This window comes from Bactrocera oleae, chromosome 6 (genome assembly GCF_042242935.1).
Source record: "Bactrocera oleae isolate idBacOlea1 chromosome 6, idBacOlea1, whole genome shotgun sequence".
Taxonomy (NCBI): Eukaryota; Metazoa; Arthropoda; class Insecta; order Diptera; family Tephritidae; genus Bactrocera; species Bactrocera oleae.
This window is the reverse complement of record NC_091540.1, coordinates 52,272,038-52,292,968: the sequence shown is the minus strand read 5'-3', so window position 1 is coordinate 52,292,968 and position 20,931 is coordinate 52,272,038. Positions and strand designations below refer to the sequence as shown.

The 20,931-nt window shown below is 34.4% G+C and overlaps 1 protein-coding gene across 1 annotated transcript; it reads right to left on the bottom strand.

Annotated features, from left to right (window-relative positions):
• Positions 1-1,185: 1,185 nt before the first annotated feature.
• LOC106619729 (uncharacterized) lies at positions 1,186-10,242 on the bottom strand. Its single transcript, XM_036359112.2, has one exon. The coding sequence runs from the start codon at positions 9,471-9,473 to the stop codon at positions 8,733-8,735; it is 741 nt and encodes a 246-aa protein (XP_036215005.1). The 5' UTR covers positions 9,474-10,242; the 3' UTR covers positions 1,186-8,732.
• Between the last annotated feature and the right edge of the window lie 10,689 nt (positions 10,243-20,931).

Here is a 20,931-nt window from a genome sequence, read left to right as displayed (position 1 = left end):
TTTATTTTAATATTTTCGACTTTGAAGTCACTTAACACATACATTGATAACATATAGTATATGATATACATAAGTAGATGTGTGCACCGCTATTTCTATTACCTCGTATTCTAGTATTAAATATGTATGAGTGCACATGAGTAAAGTAGAGTAGACGTATAATATATGTAGATGGCGCGAGCTTAAGTATGAGTTGAACTCTGTATTTAAAATGAACTTAGCGCTTTCTTTCGGCTCTCACTTGGAAGTTTCTCGTAAGTATGTGTCTAATTGATATGCATATTTTAACGCTCAAATAGATTTGCCGACGTTGCTACTATAAATATCTACCATTCGTGCTAAATTCTAAAAACACTTTTTAGGTTATGTTTAAGTTAAGACTTAAGTTTTAATTAATTTATGGGGTAATTTTTCAAGCAATAATTAGCTTCATAACTGTATGCATATTGGAGTGTACGCTATTTCGCAAATTGATTTTTTTTTTTTTGCAAACGCCCACTATGGTTTCAGTTTTCGCAAAATAAAAATATTAAAAAATATTTTTTTTTCATTTTTAAACGTGTTTAAATCATATTACTTTTCGGCAATTCTATGTAAAATAATTTTTTAAACTTTTGCAATAAATTGTTGATTTACAAAGCAAATAAACCTACAACTTTGAAAGGATAATATTTAAAAACAAAACATCTCGCTGTACCAAAAAGGTCTTAATGAAGATTTCCATAAAAACATTCCTTTAAAAGTTATACGCAGTTAAAGTATAGATAAGTTCCCCACGTCGTATGAGCAACACATACTGTATAAATCATTTGTATGAATGCTCAGTACATTTACTGTGTAACTTTAACTGCATATAGCTTCTAAAAGAATGCTTTTATAAAAAAAATTCATTCGGATATTTTTTGTAGAGCAACAAATTCCTCAAAGTTATAGATTTGCTTGCTTAATGCGAACCGTCAAAAAATCTCCTGTTACATAGAAGCGAAAATAAAATGATTTAGGCATAAAGAGTTTCTTTACGTTGCATCCTTGTTTTGGGGGCACAAACTGAAAATTCATCAAGCGTTTGCAAAAACCAACTTGCGAAATAACGGATACCCCAATGTACCTATATTATATAATGATGATTATATAATATGTACTTACATGTGCGCTTGTATTTATAATAGTTAAACACTTCGAATCTAAATACTTGTAATAGTACTCTGTAGTATTCTACATTGATTACTTTGATAATCATCCAATAAAATTTCTGCAACATTCCAAGATCTAAATCAATATTTTTTATAAATACATTATATACTCAAGTTGGTATGTATGCGTGTATATGTTGAGCTTAATAAACTATTTGGAAAAACGACTTCTATCGTAAGTTTCAAACGCATTAATTTCTTTTTTTTTTGTTTGTTTTCTTTTTGTAAAGAGTAAAACCGTTACATAAACACATACATATCTATAAATGTGATTAAATATTTAGAATGTACTTTAGAATACTAAAATGAAGTTTTACTTTATAGACACTTGTTACTGTTCTTATTTAATATATATATATATGTATGTATATATTTACTAAATTACGCACTAAAATATTTATGCTATGCTGCAATTAAATTTTACTAAATTTTCTATTATTAACAATCGATTTTCATATTTTATTTGCTAAGATTTGTTAACAATTTTTCAAGAAAACTATTCCTCACAGGCTTCTTCAGTTTTGTTTCACTAAATGTGTTTTTTTTTCTGTGATATATATGTATGTATGGATGGTGTTTCTGTATGGTGTAAATGGTAAATATCTTAAGATGATATGAGTAGCTTTCTTAGCAATAACAATCGGTTTGTTCTGATATTTTCAACTAATTTTATTTAAAATGAAATTTGATAACACTTCAGCTTGATTACTCTGTAAACACAATAAAATATCTGTCGCAATAATAGAAGTATTACTCTGTTGCTTAGTAATAAAATAATGCATAACTTATTACCGTTATTTACTTTTTTACGGTTTTATTTTTACAATAGCTGTCTTCGATTCGCCAAGCGCTGAAGAGTACCGAATCGAACAAACTACATAAGTCGGCAGGACTGCAATAACAGATCCTTCTAAAGGTTACCGTATGAGAAAGTTTTGTATGTCACTGTAATAAGTTACGATCTCCATTATAAGAAGCCAGCCTTCATTTAAACTCATCGATTCATTTTTCACTTTCTCTCTCCCCTAAATAAAAAAGTAATGTCAGACGTCGTGTTAGCGAAGAGTCGAACAAAGTAGCATTTTAGTAATCGAAAATTTAATCAGTAAGTCTGAAGTGAAATTAAAAATATAGTTTTCCAAACTACTTCGTTTTGACTAATAATGTAGTTCACTTATGAAATTTAAAATAAAATACGAAGAATATATGAATATATTTAGATAATTCATATTCCTCATCTATGTAGGTCGAAACTTAATTTTTTCTTATTTCCTATATAACTCTATGGTATTTTCTTATAAATGTATGTTTAATATTTTTTCATAAAATCTGTTAACGTTAACTTTTCATATGAAACTTATAAAAAAAAAAAAAAAAAAAACCTCAACGTCAGTTGTCATTACGCATAGAATGTAATATTAGGGTGAGCTAAAAACTATCCTACTGTGTTTAAAGGTTTTGGATTAATCTATTTAGAGGAAAGCAAATATCTTGGCATGGAAAATTGTTTAGCTTAATCTCAAACGGTGACCGAGAGCTTTCCCAGATTCCCATATTAATAACACGTAAAAATCGGTTTTCATCAAAATAATCATAACCGAACTTAAACTGTTTAGGAGACAAGTTTTAACATCACAAATTCCCGGAAAATTTACCTTAAAGGAAATTTTGAAAAATAAAGAATTTATATATATAGAAGTTAGTAGCAGTTATTAAAAATGCGCATATTTAACAAAAAAACTAGAACCAAGCTAACTTTTTTATTAAAAAAATAAACGAAACAACATTAACTTCGGTTGCACCGTAGCTGTAATTACCTTCATAAATACAAAATATCCCTTATGAGAACTACAAATAGATTTCGATCAATCAGTTTGTATCGCAGCTAGATGCTATAGTGATCCGATCTGAACAATTTCTCCGGAAAATTTATTGAAGATATCTCGTAAAATGAAAAGACTTTCCATACAAATACATGCTTTCGATCGTTCTGTTTTGTATGATAGCTATATGCTATAGTTGTTCGATATGGGCGGTTTCGACAAATGAGCAGCTTCTTGATGAGAAAAGGACATGTGCAAAATTTCAGATCGATATCTCAAAAACTGAAGACTCGTATATACGGACGGACAAATAGGCGGTAGCCATGTCCGACTCAGCTTGTCATGCGAATCATTTATACTCGTATATATGTTTTAAAGGGTCACCGACGTTTCCTTCTGGGTGCTACAACAAACATCCCCTGCTCGGGGTATAAATATCGTTTATAATCTAGATTTCTCAAAAAAAAAATCTTATATTTTCTTCGTGTTTAGCCCAAAAAACTCTAACGATCTGTTTGTGAAAAGGTCATATATATCTTGTGTGTTTTCTTTAATGTAGTTTTGTTTTCGTCAACTTTTCTCTCGTCCTAGATCCGAATTTTGTAACTCCTTAGGAAATTGTATGCTCTACAAGAATTCGCGATGTAATTATTTTTATCCTAATCGGTTCAAAACGTATGGTATTTTAATGAAAACACATTTTTTTTCGTACTTTTTTTTATGCTCACCAACACCTTTTAAAATCAAGCTTTCAAATATAGTGTATAGGTTCAATATGACCTATAAATTCAGTTTTTGGCTCACCCTGATATACAGATAAATATTTACGTATGTATATTTTTACATTTTCTTAGTAATTTCTCTCTTACTTAAACGTATTTTTTAGTTGTTTAAATAAATTCATATTTATTTTGCTATTTATTTTAATACCATTTTGTCAAAAGGAATTCATGAAAAATCCTTCAAAATCATTATTTAGTCAACATTTGTTTTATGTACTTATTATTATAATTTTTTTTTTTGTTTGTTTATTTTGCTACTCTCTGCCTTTATTTTGTTTCGTTTTTCTCTTTTTCGCTTTGCTTCACTTTGTTTTGCCATAAATCCACTTTATTTGCTTAAATATTTTAGTAGGCTCCAAAGCATTTTCCCCCACATTGTGTGTATTGCTTTTATTATTTGTTTACGTTTGTTTTTATTTTTCGGTTTTCTTTATTACTCTTTGTCTCATTTACTATAACTGTGTGTTTTTGCTGCCGTGATAAGCCGGCTTTAAGCGCTTTTGTTTTGGTTTTTCACTGACGAGTTTGCTTGAAAGACCTCTAGGCATATATGGGTGACTAAGTGCAATGCATGTGTATGTGTGTGTTAGCACTTTGAGTATATGTGAATGTTGTTTTTCTTTGCTTTTCAGTAAATATTACTCGTCTGCATTTGATTTTGCTTTTGTTTTTGTTGGTTATTGGTTTGCAATTTCACTTTGATTTAGTCTATTTACTTAATTCACTCTATTTAGAGCATTTATTTATTATGCATTGCCTCAGATCATAAATTACTAATATGCATATGTGAATATATATATATATGTATGTACGTATGTATATACGTAATTGTTGTTGTTTACAAAATAGTGTCACCGATTCCATGTCAGTGCAGAGCGCTCGATTGCATTCCGTTTGATTCGCTCGCTGAGTTGCTGCGCTTCACTGCATTCGCTAATAAAAACAACAACAAATACAATATTTCGAAAATATTTATACTCATATGTGCGTGTGTGTATGCATGAACGTGAAAATTTTCGCTTGAGTGCATGAAATTGATTTCGTCAAATCGCAATTTTCCTGCTATTAAATCAAACAAATGTCAAACGTTGTAAGGCTTTCGCCTCAACGACTTTCTGACTGTCTAACGGAGAGACTTTTCGTGCAATACATCATTTTGCCGCAACTTTTTTCCTAACATTTGTATTAGTCGTTACTTTTGTACAACTATAAAAGATTGCGCTGTCTTTCAACGAGTCATGCGATTACCGCTACAATTACCGTTACAGCATTACTCATTGCACACAATTACACATATATCCACATATTTACATATACATATATACATACACGTCTAAACATCCGTTAAAGGGAACAAGGTTAAGCACCCATGCCTTTCCTTCAACTGCCTGTCTAAATACACACATATATTCCTTGCTTCCGCGTCTCCTTCAAAGTAATGCAATGTCCCAGTTAGATCTTCATTGTTTAAATTCTTTTGTCTATATATCATATATATTTCTTTGCAAATTCATATACACATACACCGTTATGTCTGCTGTCCTCTGCAGATTCAAGCTTAATATTAATGCTCGCTTACATTGACCCTAATTTCTAGGCATTTCAACTACTTCAACGCTTTGATTGCATATACTTATATGACGTTCATTATTTTATTTCCTTATTTATATAAGAATTAATATATATATTTTTTCATTGAGTGCACTTAAACTTGACTTTGCGACTTAAATATATGCAATTGTTTGCTCTAAATTCTCTTATTTGTTGGTATAAAAACACATGTATCTGGTTCTTGGTATAAAAGAAGGTACAAAAATTATCTTTTTTATTGTAGTTACTTTATTTTAATTTAGTTGTTTTATTTATTAAAAAATATAGCATGTCAAATATGCATATCTTGCTTAAATATTCCGTTATTCTTTTGTTACTGCAGGCGGTAAGCTAGCTGAGAGTAGCTGAGAAATACACATATATGATTTCAAGTTATAAATTAGTGATAATATAAGAACATAAAATGCTAAAAAATTTAATTTTCATGAACCCAGTAACCAATATACAGGAAACTTTTCCTAAAGATCAGTTATTATTACTCCAACACAACATCCCAAACCTCTTAAAGTATTAATACTCTAAAATTTTGAAAAACTAGAAACACTCCTCCAGATTTAAACTTCAGCATGTCATATTTTAAGCTCCAACCGTTAACTTCTCTCCAGAAACTGATCTCGCAATTGCTTTCAAAATTGGAGTCTTACAGAATTTTTGCTTGGAAGATCTGGTTACAATTGTACGATAATCCCAAGAACTTCTTCAGAAGACAAAACTCCTTCCTTTGTTGCAACAAAACCATCAAAAGCAATATTTATAATGTTTCAAATTAAGCCTATTCGAAGTAATCAACAAAATGGAACTTCTGAATTGCGAAAACTACTTATGGCATACAGAAATGTATCTCTAAGGGTCTCCAGCTAATATACCATTCTACTAAAAAAAATATATTGCTGATTTGAAGAAATACAAATTTGATACAGCTTTGGCCTAACTTTCATATCGGTATTCTATCGATCCAATAATGCCGTATATAATGTCAAGTTAATCTCAGAAAATACAGTAGACTACCGATTAGACTTACTAGGAGTGTAATGATGTATCCATATTTCATTGCCACAAATCTTCGCTCGTTTTAATATCATGTGCTGGCTATTTGAAGATCTCTTTTTTTGATCGACTTGGATACCAATAACTAGAGAACGATTAAATGTATTGTCAGGCAACTTTGAAAATACTATGTGTAAAGTTCTTAATTTAAGAGGTATAGAGACTTCTTCTGTGAGGTGATCTCTCGGTCAAGGACTTTTCAACCCATGTAGCATATATGGTATATATAAATATTAATGAAGTTCCGAAACTTTGCTAAGATACTGAAAACTAATCATATCTCAATGATTGAATTTCATGCTTCTGAAACTAGAAAAGCTTTTTTGAATAATTTAATAGTACAGTTTTCATCTTATCTTCTCTCTGATCACAATTAACTGAGAATCCATAATTTAATAAAAAAAAAAATTATGGAAGAAAAATTCAAAAACTGCATCGACAAAGGTATTTACATACAGTAAGATGCTCAACTTCGAAGGTAATGGTTCTACTAAATATAAGATGCGATTCGGCGGCCTGAAAAACTATCTCGTTGACACATCAGCATGATCCTCAAAGAGTGGACAAATATCCAAAAATAATTACCCCAAAAATTATTTGAACACATAGGATGTACGTTACGAAAGAGTACGTCCAACATCCAATAACGAGACAAAGAAATTTAAACGATAATAGGTTTCCCAGTAGAACCCACGCAAGGCGCTTATTTCAAAAAAAAAACTTCGCTTAGTGTTCGCCAAAGAACATAGAGAAAAGGAAATATTTTTCGAAAAATGTTTTCCTTACAGATTTCAAATTTTTATCAACGATGGAAGAGCAAGAGTTTGGAGAAAAGCTAGCATTGTGTTTATCCGAAAAACTTAATATCAACCGCGAAACATCGTGGTGCAACTTAATAGTTTGGGAAGCTGTTATGGTCTCTGGAATATAGAGGTTAGCCTTTATCGAGGGTAATATGAGTTTTTCCATGTACAACTTCACTTTAGATCTGGGCAGCAGTTGAATCTTTCAACAAGATAAGAACTCAAAACACACGGATCGAGTTATTAAGGATTAGTTGCTCTTTTAGTCTCCCAAACAATTAAACACACTAACATAAAGTTCAGTTTTGAATATTTTATGCATAAAGTTCTGGAACTTTGCTTAAATACTGAAGATTATTCACAACTGTTGTATATAGACCTTAACAAAAACTCTTAAAACGTTCGACTGGACATCGATTGGCACATAAATAATTAAACAGCTTCTAAGTCTCTTTCGAAGTCTCATTTCAAAAACATATTCCTGCTCGTTTAGAAAACCGCATGGGAAGTATATTTATTAAAAACCAAAAACTCCGCATTCTAATAAAGCTTGTTCCCAACTAAATTCCCCCAAATTTTATTTATAATTTTTTTTTTTTTGTAATGGTTCACCGAAACACCGCCTCACCAGTAACATTTGCAATATATATAACTGAAAATGTGCAACGTATGACACTTAAGTCGATTCTTAAAAGTTACTACTACGGCCTAAAGCTTACAAGGTTAACAAAAAACACCTCAGCCATTGGTTAACTGTTAATTTGCTGCTGGCCAATGTGGCTGTTCTACTCTACGGAACTAACATTTAGGCACCAATTGAATATTTTACTTCCGCATTCACTTAACACGCACTACCGTTATGGTTATTGTTGTTTTTATGTTTGGTTTATTTATTGATTTTAACATAATTTAATTTTTTTAATAATTACACTTAAAACAATTTTTTTTTTATTCACTTTTTGGGAGCATACATAAGTCTGTATGTGTGCCAAGTGCAGACTTATTAGCATGTCTTACAAATTTTATAAATTATTAGCGTTCGCATATTACACTTTCGCATTCGCCAACAACGGCAACAACAATGCTTTGTTGTAATAATCCCACAATGCGCGCAAGCAACTCGAAGTCCTTGCAGTTTACCCTTGACAGCTTCGGCAACTCATTGCCAAACAAAGTGTGAAAGTACAGCAGCTTGTTGTTGCTACTGTGCATTGTTGTTGTGTTGCATTACAACCGCCTGACTGCGTAAATCGGCAGTCTTCTAACGCCAATCGTCAATCATCTAACTCGCCTCGCCTTCACCTGACCTCAGCTGCCACTACTTCACTGACTTTCAAGCTTACCGCAGCAAGTACTGCGCCAACAACCCAACCAACCCCCGCAACTGCGGCTCGCTACAGCGCCTTCTTCCACATCCTCGACCCCCCAACAACATATTCAGAAACAATGACTGCGACGCTTTGACACCGTGTCCTACGACGATTTCTTGCCGCTGCCGCCACTAATGCCCGCGCCTTTGGGTGCACGCGACTTTTTCACCAGGAAGCACGTCAAAAACTCAATGGATGATGTTGGCTTCTGCAAACTCTCGTCCGATGACGAGTTGGCGCTTTCCATGCACTTGGCATGCAAGCGATAGCCGCCCTCTGCAGACTTTCCCTTAGCCGCCAATGCCGCTGACGTCGGTTCGTCGCCGCGTCGATAGTAATTCTTGCAACACTTCTTCGACAAGTTATACATTTGCACCGTATTGTCGATGGTGTCAGCTTCGTTGCGCTTACCAACACCGCCCTTACCATTGCCATCTTCATTATTGGAATTTAGCAGCGACGTATACTTTTGGCGACTGGCGGCCGATGTGCTCGCGCCACTGCCATAGCGTTCGGTGTATGCATTATCTGTGACCATGCCACCGGCGCCAGCATCTAGCGTGCCACCGCCATTGCCAGCCTCATCGGTGGCATCCGTCTCATCACCCTCCGCTGTGGCGGTTAGATTGTTTTGTGTTTCGAAGACGAATTTGTGTGAGCGACAGCGTTGCGAACGCTCGTGCTCCATCCAGTCGGTGCTGGCGGGTAAGGACAATTGTATGGTGGGCGTGCGATAGTATTGGCGATGCGGATGGAAGCCCAGCCCGAAGTCGTCCATGTACGACTGGGAGTTGAGGTTATCGAGCTCATCGGCGACGCTCAACAAAAACGGAAGTGTTGACATTTTCAAGCGTCGGTTGTTATCGTCGCTGCCGTCGTTGTTGCCTGCGTTTTGGTTGTAGGCGCTTTTCCTGCTGCTTATGGTGTTGCTGGCTGTGCTGCCGCTGTCACCACAATAGTTGCGTTGACAATGTTTCTATTATCAGAAATATTTACTTGCGAAAGTAGTTCAATTAGAAAACCAGCAAATACACAAACAACCGCTAGGTATAAAAAAAGAGATTTCACCACAAAGGTTCCTTTAAGCCGCAGCGTTTACTCTGTTGCAACGCGTTCTACAGTTAAACACTTCCTACAACTATTTCAATGCATTTCGCAAATGTTGTTTTGTAGATTTTCGCGACTTTTTCGGTCGAAGCCACAAAATTTTGTCTGTATCTGGAGTCAAATTTCCTGTGTTTTTATTTTGCACCACTTTTGTATTTGTTATTTCTTGAGTTTGCACAACATGCCCGTTGTTTACACCACTTTCACGTATAAATTTTATTTTAATTCGCACTTTGTTTAACTAATTTTTTTGTTTTCTTTTTAGAAGCACTTTACTTCAGCTACTTTGCCTTGATGCTCCCAATTTGCGCTCTCGGCCTGCACTTCTGCTTGCTTGCAGCAAGTGCTGTTTGCCCTAGTGCGTTGTTGTTGAACTGTTATTAGACCGTTTGTTCTACCCGCTGCTGCGAACTGCTCTCGTTCGTTGTTTGCCACAAACTGAAACTTGCCACAAATTGCTTGGGAAAATGTGCATGCGACACACGAAACTCCTTCGTGAGTGTACCTAGGCACATATCTATTCGATAGTATGTTTGTGGCGTATTCGTTTGACATTGCGGATATTCCTGTCAGGCAACAACAGTTAGTTGACTATGACAAAAACAATAAGAGAACAGAGACAACAAATGTCAAACACACATCGTAATAACAATGAAATATGTACAAGAGTATAGCCAAAGATATTATAGAATGTACTATGATTATCACCATGTTTCGAACGACTTATATTTAATATGAATTTCGAAGAGTTCAATTTATTGTTAATTCAAAGTTATGTTAAACATTAATAATGAAGTTTTCTGTTGACCAAATATCATGTGCTAAAATTATTAGCCAACTGTTTAGCCAGCCAATATCTCATATCTATCGTATAATTCTTTCTAGCTAGGACCAAAAACTAACTAATATAATATATAAACTAAATGACACAAATTATACCAAAACTTTATCAATCAAGTATTTAGTCATTCACGTCATTAGGAACATTACCCTCACAATCAATAAAATATATCTTTCGATGAGTTTAAAACCAACCCTTAACATAACTTTCAACTAGTCTTCAGATGTCATGCTAATACAACTATATTTTAATAGGTTTAAAACTATAACTAATTGCAAAAGCGACTGCGCCTTCATAAATATAAACAAATAAAATATTCTTTGTAGAACAATCTTTTAAGTCCAATATAGTCATTGGAGGCTTTAAGAACTGCTTCATTACAATGAACTGAAAGTATTTATGTTTGGTTTAAGCTAATAAGTCATATATCGAAAAATAAGTATTTTTCAAAATTTTAGTTTTTCGTGTTACGCACTAAATTTTCACTAATATCTATACATTACATCATTAAATGGTTTCCAGACTACATTTTAACATAACCTTCCACCAAACTTGAGATAGAAGCTTTACAAAAGATGATACTTATTGTATACTATGATTATTTTAGGCATCCAGGAACGATCTTTGATAGATTTGCCAATCAGCTATGTATGGTCCATACATTTTAAAGATATTATTCATGTTCTTACCTAAGTGATTGATGTTTTCGATAGTATTAGTTCCTTTTGAGCTAAATGTATAATATAATATACATATAACAGAGTATTATGAAAGTGACTATGACTACAAATAGGCGTGTTCTCTGTTCAAAGTGATTGGGTTCTCCGGCAGTCTTAACTTAGTTGGCACAATATACTTTGATTATGGAGACGCGCTGGGTGGATTTCTAACGACGAGCTGTTCGATGATCAGACTAACAAAATTTAAGAGTGTCTGATCTAATTGTTTTTACTTCTAAAGATAGTAAGCCGACTGATACAGTGAAATAATCAACCTTTCTGGATGCTTTGACGTATGTTGATTCAGCTAGTGAAAGCTCGGAGAAAATACATTGTACAAAATCTTTTAGATCTACAGTACACGTATGAATTTCCTAGTGTTCCGGCGTGGACTTCTTTTGAGCCTCTAGAATTAAGCTTGGCTTGATTATATTGAAAATCTTATTATTTTCACTAAGCGGTGTCGGTCATAGATTTCTTCCTTTGGTCCATCTTTTCACCTATGCCGATGTGTCAATGCAGTGAAAGCATGATTAACTTACTTACTATTTATCAGTTTAACGATAGAGAAATATAATAGCAATGATAAAAATTCAAAACAGTTTTTAAAATCTTCTTACGCTTTTTTTTGACTGCTATATGATAAATGACTTTTAAATTACGTTGAGGATATACTAAAATAGGAGCCAGTCCAAAAAGTAACAGCTGTGTCAATGTGGGTATAAAATCCGATGGCAAAATTTACTTACGCTCTTTGACAATATTAAGAATACATTTCTCTATTCTCTTTGCATCGCCCATTTTCAACATAAAACGCATTGTCTCTCGCTTATTCCCTCCCATTACAAGACGTTTCGTTGTCCTTTCGCTCACATCGAATAGTGTTTACATACTCATTACCTCCCACTCGCAGTTTCGGTTTGCTCAGAACCAGCATTTCGTTCTAAAAAGGAGCAGGTGAGCGAATATATTACTTTAAATACGATTGCATTCTCTCTTTCACTCTCTCTTTGTTTCTCTCAAATTCACTCGCTTTCGCTTGTTTTTTTTTTATCATTTCCACTTTCTCGCATGTTTACTGCCATATATTAACTTCGCGTTTGCTGCGAAGAAAGCGTGTCGAGTGGCGAGTGCGTTACAGCGCTGCACTGTGCAGATTCATTAATTACGACACGAAATCGCACTAGCATCGCGAGTGTGTAGGGGGAGATGTATGCGGGGTGTAGCGGTGATTTGTTTTGGTTTTTGTTGCAGTTGCAACAAAGGCGCGGCGCTTTGGCGGGAAGCGCGTCGCTGAAGGACGTTGAGAGAGGGTCAACGTTAGCCCTCGTGGCTTTTACGCTCGCGTAAGGATAGCACTGAAGGAAAACAGCATTGGTTGTAATAAGGGCGCGTGTACCCAAACTTTCGGTTAGCGAAAGGTGTGCGTGACTGCAGTGAAAGGCTGCAATTTTGATGGTGTATGGGTGTGTTTTTCTCATATGACTGTACGAATATAATGTGCGAAAAGTAAATCATTAATGCATACATATTTTTCTGATTCATGAACTTTTTACACATATTTGCTTTTCGCACATAAAGGTGCCTATAAAGGCAGTGCAAACAAATGTATATATAGCATTATGGTGGTGAATTCATATTCTACCGTTTGCTTTATATATGTATACATAGAGGTAGATATGTAAAAACATTTTAAATATCATTCAAATATAAGCAATATGCACTTATATACGAGAATAATATTTTTCAACTTGCAGTGGATTGTAGCGTGTAGGATATATGTCCAACTGCCGATTACATATTCGAGATCTGATATACTTACTGCACTCATCTAGATTATTAATTTACATATGCATGTATATATGTATGTAAAAAATCGTACATATTTAGTACATACATATCTGTATTATAAATTATACAATTATAGTCGGTAACAATTAGTAAATAAAACGAACCACTCGTTCTCGTTTCGGAAACTTCGCTTAACTCTCTTCAACGAGGCCTTACTTACACTTCCAAAATTATTTCTTCAATTAATTTAAAAATAAATATGAAATTGTTTTCACTGTGACTGTTTAGAGTCATAGGGATTTCCCAGTGGTATTTCTGTTTAGCCCACATATCCATGTTTGCTTATAAGTGCTTAATGTGTATAAAGGGTTTTTCCAATTTTTCTGATGAATCAGTCAGTACTTACAAATCTCGCCTTAGAAAATAAAAAATAATATAATAAAACTTATTAATCTACCTACACTTTCTAGTCGTAGGGAAATGCTTGGCATAATATTCTTAGTGAAACTTTTGAATGGAACTGTTTGCAGTTCTTTTCTCTTGTCTGAAATTAAATTTAATATCCCGGATCGCCTTTCGAGGCAGTTTAGACCTTTACTGCTAAAATCCTGTAGATCAAATTTTGAACTAAACGAGCCATTCCGCCGTATATGTCATGATTTTAATTCTCATTCCAGCACATTTGACTTATCTGACTCACTTTTTAAAATTAAAAAGACTTTATTGTTTTCTCTTAATAAATGAAAATGTAACAATTTATTATATTGTAACTTTAGATCTTAGCTGTTGAAATTTTTGTTTCTGTAGCTGAGCAGTTTTAGATCTCAACACTTAAAAAACTCTCTTGCCTTTTCTGACTCGGCTAATTCCGCACGTATGCGGATTGCGCCCCTCGCGTCGGTTGGGCGGGAGGAGGGTAATCGTTGGGTTTATTATTATTAAATTATAAGCGTGACGAGCGGAGTCGATTTAACCATGTCCGTCTGTCTGTCTATCTGTATATACGTGAAATAGTCCCTCAGGCTTGAGATATCACCCTGAAATTTAGCTCAAACTTTTCCCTTCAAGAATATGCTCGTTTTTCGGAACCCCAAGTATTGGACCACTGTAGCATATAGCTACCATATAAACTGAACAATCGGAATCAAGTGCTTGTATCGAAAACTTTTTTATTGGACGTGATATCTTCATCAAATTTGGAATGGGTTATTGTCCAAAGCAACGATGCAATCGCTATAGCATTCAACTCCCATACAAACTGACCGATTAAAGTTCTTGTAAGAAATATTTTGTATTTGTGAAGGGTATTATTGCTTCGGTGCAACCAAAAGTGGGGTTTTTGCTTGTTTTTATGCATAATTCAAAACCTTTTGTATATATGTAGGCAAGAGTGGCTCTAGATTGGTTTTTGCGATTAGGTAAGGTAAGATTTCGGGAGTGATCCCCGCGATGGAGACTTATTTGAGCAATTGAAATAACGATCTTTTTAATAGATATACGCAGTTTAATTTCCTCATATATCGCCAAGCGCTTTACTATTTCAGTCGAGCGAAAACCGGACGGTTAAGGACTAGTGTCGAGATGTTTGTATTCCTCCAGATATCTTTGAAAATTGGTGTCTACCACAACTTTTGCTTCGCCAAAATAATACCGATTGTACAGTGTTCGGTTGAAATGCTACAACTGCGACGTTTTTAAGACTAACAACATTATTATTGATTTTTTTTTCAAGATAGAAAATTTTTAAATAATATTGAAATTTTAATTATGAAAGTGTTAGTGATACACATGCTGTAGAAGATATCTCATCTTATTTTCATCAAAGAGGCACACCTAGTGTGACAGCGTAAAAAAAGCGATTTATTTGGAATCAAAAAAAAAATATACATATTTTTAGAGTACACGAAAAATATTTGAAGAAAAAAATTAAATATATTTCGAGTCATACACGATCGTTAAAAAAATTCCTCTACTGCTGCCGTGACTCCGGCCTTCTCCGTGGAAAAAATGTGAATTTTTCGCAAAAGTTTGGTCGGCCTGAAAAAATTTGATTTTTGATCAAATTATTTTTCTCCGAGTAGTAGCTGCTGCAAATTGGAAAATTACTGTCTCGAGAAAAGCGGGTTCAAAGATAAGCTGATTAAGCTGATTTAACTGAATGGTTACATTTTAAAAGGCTTTAACTCAAAAACTCTTTGAGATATCGATTTAAAATGTTTGGTATATTATCTTTAAAGATATAACCTATGGAAATATGTGAGTCAACATGTCACTGACTTTTCGTTACCTTTTAAAACATATGGACTTTTTGAATAAGTGTTTGAATATGAATAATATAATATTTCGATTCTTTTGAACGATTATGAATTAGTGAAAATATGAGTCAATCCAAATCCAAAAAGGTTCCCTAACATTTAAGTAATAAAGCATCTGCTTTTGGTATACCGTAAGAATAATTTTCACAAATTGAAGCAAAAGCTGGGTACTACTTTTATAACATTAGTTTCAATCAGGTAACCGAATGGAACAAACAATGTTTTATCTTATTTTTCTCTAACACGAAAAAAAAATAAAAGCAAACTGATATCCTTATATGCAATAAATATTTTATTATACTAAATTTTAAGTGAGCTTGCAGAAAATGCTAGTGATATATTATTCTTAAATAAACTTTGAAGAAACCCGCGTTTCATTTTTAATATATTTATTCACTTTTCTTCCTAATCTAAATTTAATAGTATGGACTCGGGTGGAATTTAAGCACAGCTCATAAAGCGAATGTAATATGTATGTTATACAACTTGTTCAGTATTACGCTAAAAAACTATACAAACATATTTTTTGTTCTTCATTCTGTGGCAGAATTCATTGCACTCATTAAAATTGATCCTATTTTAAGTACTCCAAATGGAATTGTTTTCACAATCCGTTATCTTCCATTGTAAGCCAGCGGCATATATTAATATGTTCAAACACATCGAAAAATTCAAAGTGATTTTTAAAATAAACATGCATTATATGAAAATCTATGCATTTGTATATGAATACAGTTGCATAATACAAAGCGCCAGTTACGCTTTCACTTAGTTTGGCATAGAACGTAGGAAATGCAGAAATGCAGCTAACGGAGTTATCAGAGCAAATGCACCTCAAAACTGCAGTGCATTTCCTTTCCAAAAACAATGACAAAACCAAAAAGACTTAACAAATCACATACAATCGCATAGGAACTGGAAAGAAACTCACTTCTGGACGCCAGACTGTCTATCCAAATAAGCGTTCAAAACAAAGAAAGTGCTCCGAGCCGCATTTGGTTGAGCAAATTTAACTGCAGATACCTGCAAGCCCACATGCAGCTGGACTAACTGTGCAAATGTCCGAAATGCCAAAGGCAAAAGGCAAAAGACAAGTGAGGTGCAGGGAAATGACATAAATCTTTCAGAATTATGTGACACACTTTGCGGCCATTGTGCCGAATGGCGTTGGCAAAATACTCGACAAATACGAATGCGAGTACTCACATACACACATAGACACTCCAAAGCACTGAAGTAAAGTACAGTTGCATTGAGTGCTGGACGATTGTGGCAAGTTGTTGTTATTATTGTCAGTTTTTGTTCGTAAACGTTGGCAAAGTGGCATTTGTTGTTGCACTGGTGCGTGTCACCGAGTTGATGTCCCTTTAAGGAGATACACTTGTACATATACATAAATGTGAAAGTGTGTGTGCTTCTGGCTTCATAAATACTCGCTTGCCGTTGCAATTGTGCCTTGCGGCCGTGCTTTGTTTGAATGACTGATTGTCTGTCTGTCTGCCTGTCCGTCTCCCTGTCTATTTGCTCGCCTGTCTGTCCAAGTGCCGATTCTGACTGTGATTGCAATGGCTTGGAAGTGAATGAATGCGTGCGTGCTGGATTTATAGGAATTTGTGAATATGTGTGAGTAAGTATGTGTATGTTTAAGTCCATTTTATGTTTGTTTGTGTCTGTAAAAGTGCACTTTGCGCGTTGCTTGCCCCCAATTCATTTGTGCATGCACTTATTTATATACACGAGCAAGCAGTTGGGCACATTGAACGCACTGCCCAGCTTTTGGCTGGTTTACGGAGCGTATGAGTAACCAAAGTGGAAGAAAAATACTTAAAGAAGAGAACAGCATAATTGGCACAATGAAATCGCATTTTGTGGTTGTTGCTTTGGTTGATTGTGGATATTAAGAGCGCATCAACGAAAATGATGGTGTAATAGTGGCTATTGTTGCTGTTGTTGTTTATTCCACTTACGCTTTTGTTAGTGTTTTCAACTTATACTAGAGACGCTCTTTAGCAAAATGTTCGGAAGTTGGGTGTGAAGATAAATTACTCATTCATATTACTTTAAAATTTTAAATATATTTATATCTAATTTATCTATATCTTTGTTTAAAGAAATAGCAAAAAGCTGCATTCTCACTTTATCTTTATCTCAGTATAATTTTTCACACAAAGTTCCTGTTTCATTTTTGTGAAAAAATCATCGCAATAAAATCGTTGAAAACCTCAACTGATTTTTCTGTAATAGCGAGCCTCACTTTATACATAGGAACAAATTTAACTACGCGGATGAACACATTGGCGGTGAAGCAGTTATTCTTCGCACCCTTTATGACGGTCCAAAATCAAGTCAATTGATCAAAATCATTGTTATATTTTTTGAAAACTACAACCACTTTTGGCAACCATTCTGTACTGGAAATATTAAAGAGTAAGCGAAGTAGACTACACCCAAGTTAGGTTATGTTAAGTTAGATGGCTGATCCATCAAGATGGCGAGCCCACGTACAGTCTTTCCTGAAGCCAGATAAAAAAAATCTCTTATATATATATATCAGCTATCGACTAAGTGGCTTGAAAAAACCCACTTGCGTTTTATATTTCTATTACCGCTATTTCACTTGGGTGTCTAAAAGTATGAGATCCGAGATGTTTTAGCCTTAGTCTGGCAAAAGCGGTACATCCCAAGTTACACGTGTACAAAGTTTGATTACGATATCTCCATTTTTATTCCAGCTTGTACAGTTAGACAGACGGACACTCACCCGGATTTCAACTTCTCTCTTCATCCTGGTCATTTATATATACATAAACCTATATCTAACTCGATTAGTTTTAGGTGATACAAACAACCGTTAGGTGAACAAAACTTTTATACTCTGTAGCAATAGTATATAGTATAAAATAATCAGTAAGATGGTTCTTAGACGAAATAGTTAAAAGGCTCTGGTAACCAAATTCCCAATTATTTATGTAAAATAGTCGTAAAAGGCATTAGTAAACTTCAATTGACTTAAGTAATACAATAATGCTAAGGCTTCTTCTTACATTTCAATTTATTTTGCCATATGTAAGTAAGGAACTCTCCAGAGCTACATACTTGTATTTAAAAAGACGGGACAGCATGTTAGCCATTCTAACATGTAAATTGTTATAAGAGTAGAAACAAAAGCAAAACATAGCCCAAGGGGCAGAAAAACAGGCCAGCAATCAATTAGACTAATACCCTCTCAGTTGGATTGCTTACATTTTTAATGCCGCACTTTTAAACCCATCAATGAGTAGTGCAACGAATTTAATCGCAAAAATTTGCCAAGCAACTCAGAAGGAAAATCGAAGGAAGGAATTTGAATGCGAAAAATGGAAAGTGAACGGAAAGTGAAAACCGCCGCAAACAGCCGCAAAAACCTTGAGAAATAGAACTGAGGGTCAATAAACGAACGCCATGAATAACAATAATAACAACAACAATTGACAAGTAGCAAATAAACACAAACAAGCCGCAACCACCCACCGGGGCGTATACTTAACGCGCCTTGGGTACGGAAGACAAGTGCGCGGAGGAACTCAAATAAAATTCGTTGTGAAACAAAAATTTTCGAAATTTCAGCAAACAATAGCTAGCTAAGCGAAACTAAATCAAGCGAATGCAATATCAACTGCTGAGTACATGTGTATGTGTGTGTATTACAGCTTTGAAGACATTGAAGTGTCAGAGTGGAAGAGCAAAGTACACGTTTATTTATGTTACATGTCCTACAAATATCTATACACACACAGAGTGTAACTGCTCTTGCCCGGCAGGGATGTGCTCTAGTTTTGAACTGGGCGACTGCAGTGCCATTTGCCGTATGAGCAATAACATATTTAATACCAAGTAGTAGAATTTCGATGACCAATGAATGTTATCAAAAATAGATCACACCGCTGTCTTTCTAAATGTTAGGTTATAGTTTAAACTGCACAAAAAAAAGTATCTAATTATGTTTATAATTTTAAATATTTTTATCAAAATATTTAGGTTACATTATTATACTATTCCAATATGCTACCCGTTATAGGTTTAATGTTTAAATCTCCCAAACCATTCAAGCTATATATATCACCTCTTGCAACAGCGAAAACTTAGGTGAAATCGGTTGATAACCACGCCCAATCCACATACGATCTTTTTAAAAACTACCAAAAGTGCGATAAATCTATAGCTGAATGCGTAAGAGGCATTAGATTTTACATCCAGGAGCAGGTGTCAAATAGAAAGCAGGGCGGAGCACTGCCCACATTTATGTGACATAGCATATCTCCGGACCTACTAGACCAATTTCAACCAGATTTGGTACATAGGATTATTTTGGCATTCCCAAGTTTCAAAAATCACGCCTACTTCCAATATAACACAATTTAAATTTCATCTGATTTTTTTTTCTTTCCAACATACAAATAAAGCACCTATTAATACATCGGGAGAAAACTTTGCCCGAATAAGGTATGCCATCTCAAGACTAAAAGTTGTCAAAATCGGTCTATAACGACCCCCAGATGCCGGGAATTTGGACCCTAAAGTCTATGTCTAACTTTTTACCGAAAATATCGGTCAATGCTTGAGATCGTATAATTGAAATTCTTTAGAAAATCTTTTCCTGATAATAATATGGGTTGAACCGGGTCAATATTTCCCTTAGCCCACATATACCTGGCGCCTATAAAACTAATTTCAGGATTTTCAAACATTCAGTTGACTTTACTACTTATATATTGTTGATGTTATTCCTTGCCTTATTATATTAATAATGTAGCGCTGAACATGATTGAAGTTAGTCCAGACCTTGGTTCTAATCCCATATCCCTAACATCATCAATTCCGATCTTCTGATTGACGTAATGCACATCAAATCATATTTAATTTAGTCTCCTCGGTTAAATATTTGTCAGATATATCTCATTTGAGGATTTTTTTAATATAATTTTCGCTGATGGGAAGTAAAATATAGTAATAAAACTAAGGGAGTCTATGACCTTTTGCAAAATGTTTTTCTTTTGTTTTGGTTTTGCCAGGGATTTCCTCGGCTTTGATCCTTGCTGGTTGCAAGTGTATGAAATGTTCGGTAACACCCGCACTCAGCTTTTCTTACTTGTTTTTTTATTCCATATTAATATTTTTCAAAATTTAATTCATTAAAATAATTTCAAATTTTTTTTGATTTTTTCTTGTTTTTTTCATCAAATTTGGTACAAATTTTCCTAAATTGTTTAATCACTTCACTTTTTTCTACAGGGCATTGCCATAGCGGCAAACGTATATACAATTGTGTGGCGGTACTAGTCTTGACCTAAATCGGTGATATGGCTTTGGAAGCACGAAATGTTTGCTGGCGGGGAAAGTAGCGTTTGTGCCTTAAGCGCTATGTTAAGACGCTGTGTTAAATAATAAGCGCCTCTGTGCATTAAACGAAGGTTAACGGCTTAAGCCGCGGAAAGCGCAAGAGGGTATTGAATCATTGAGACTCTCAAATTTGACTTTTAATTAATGAAC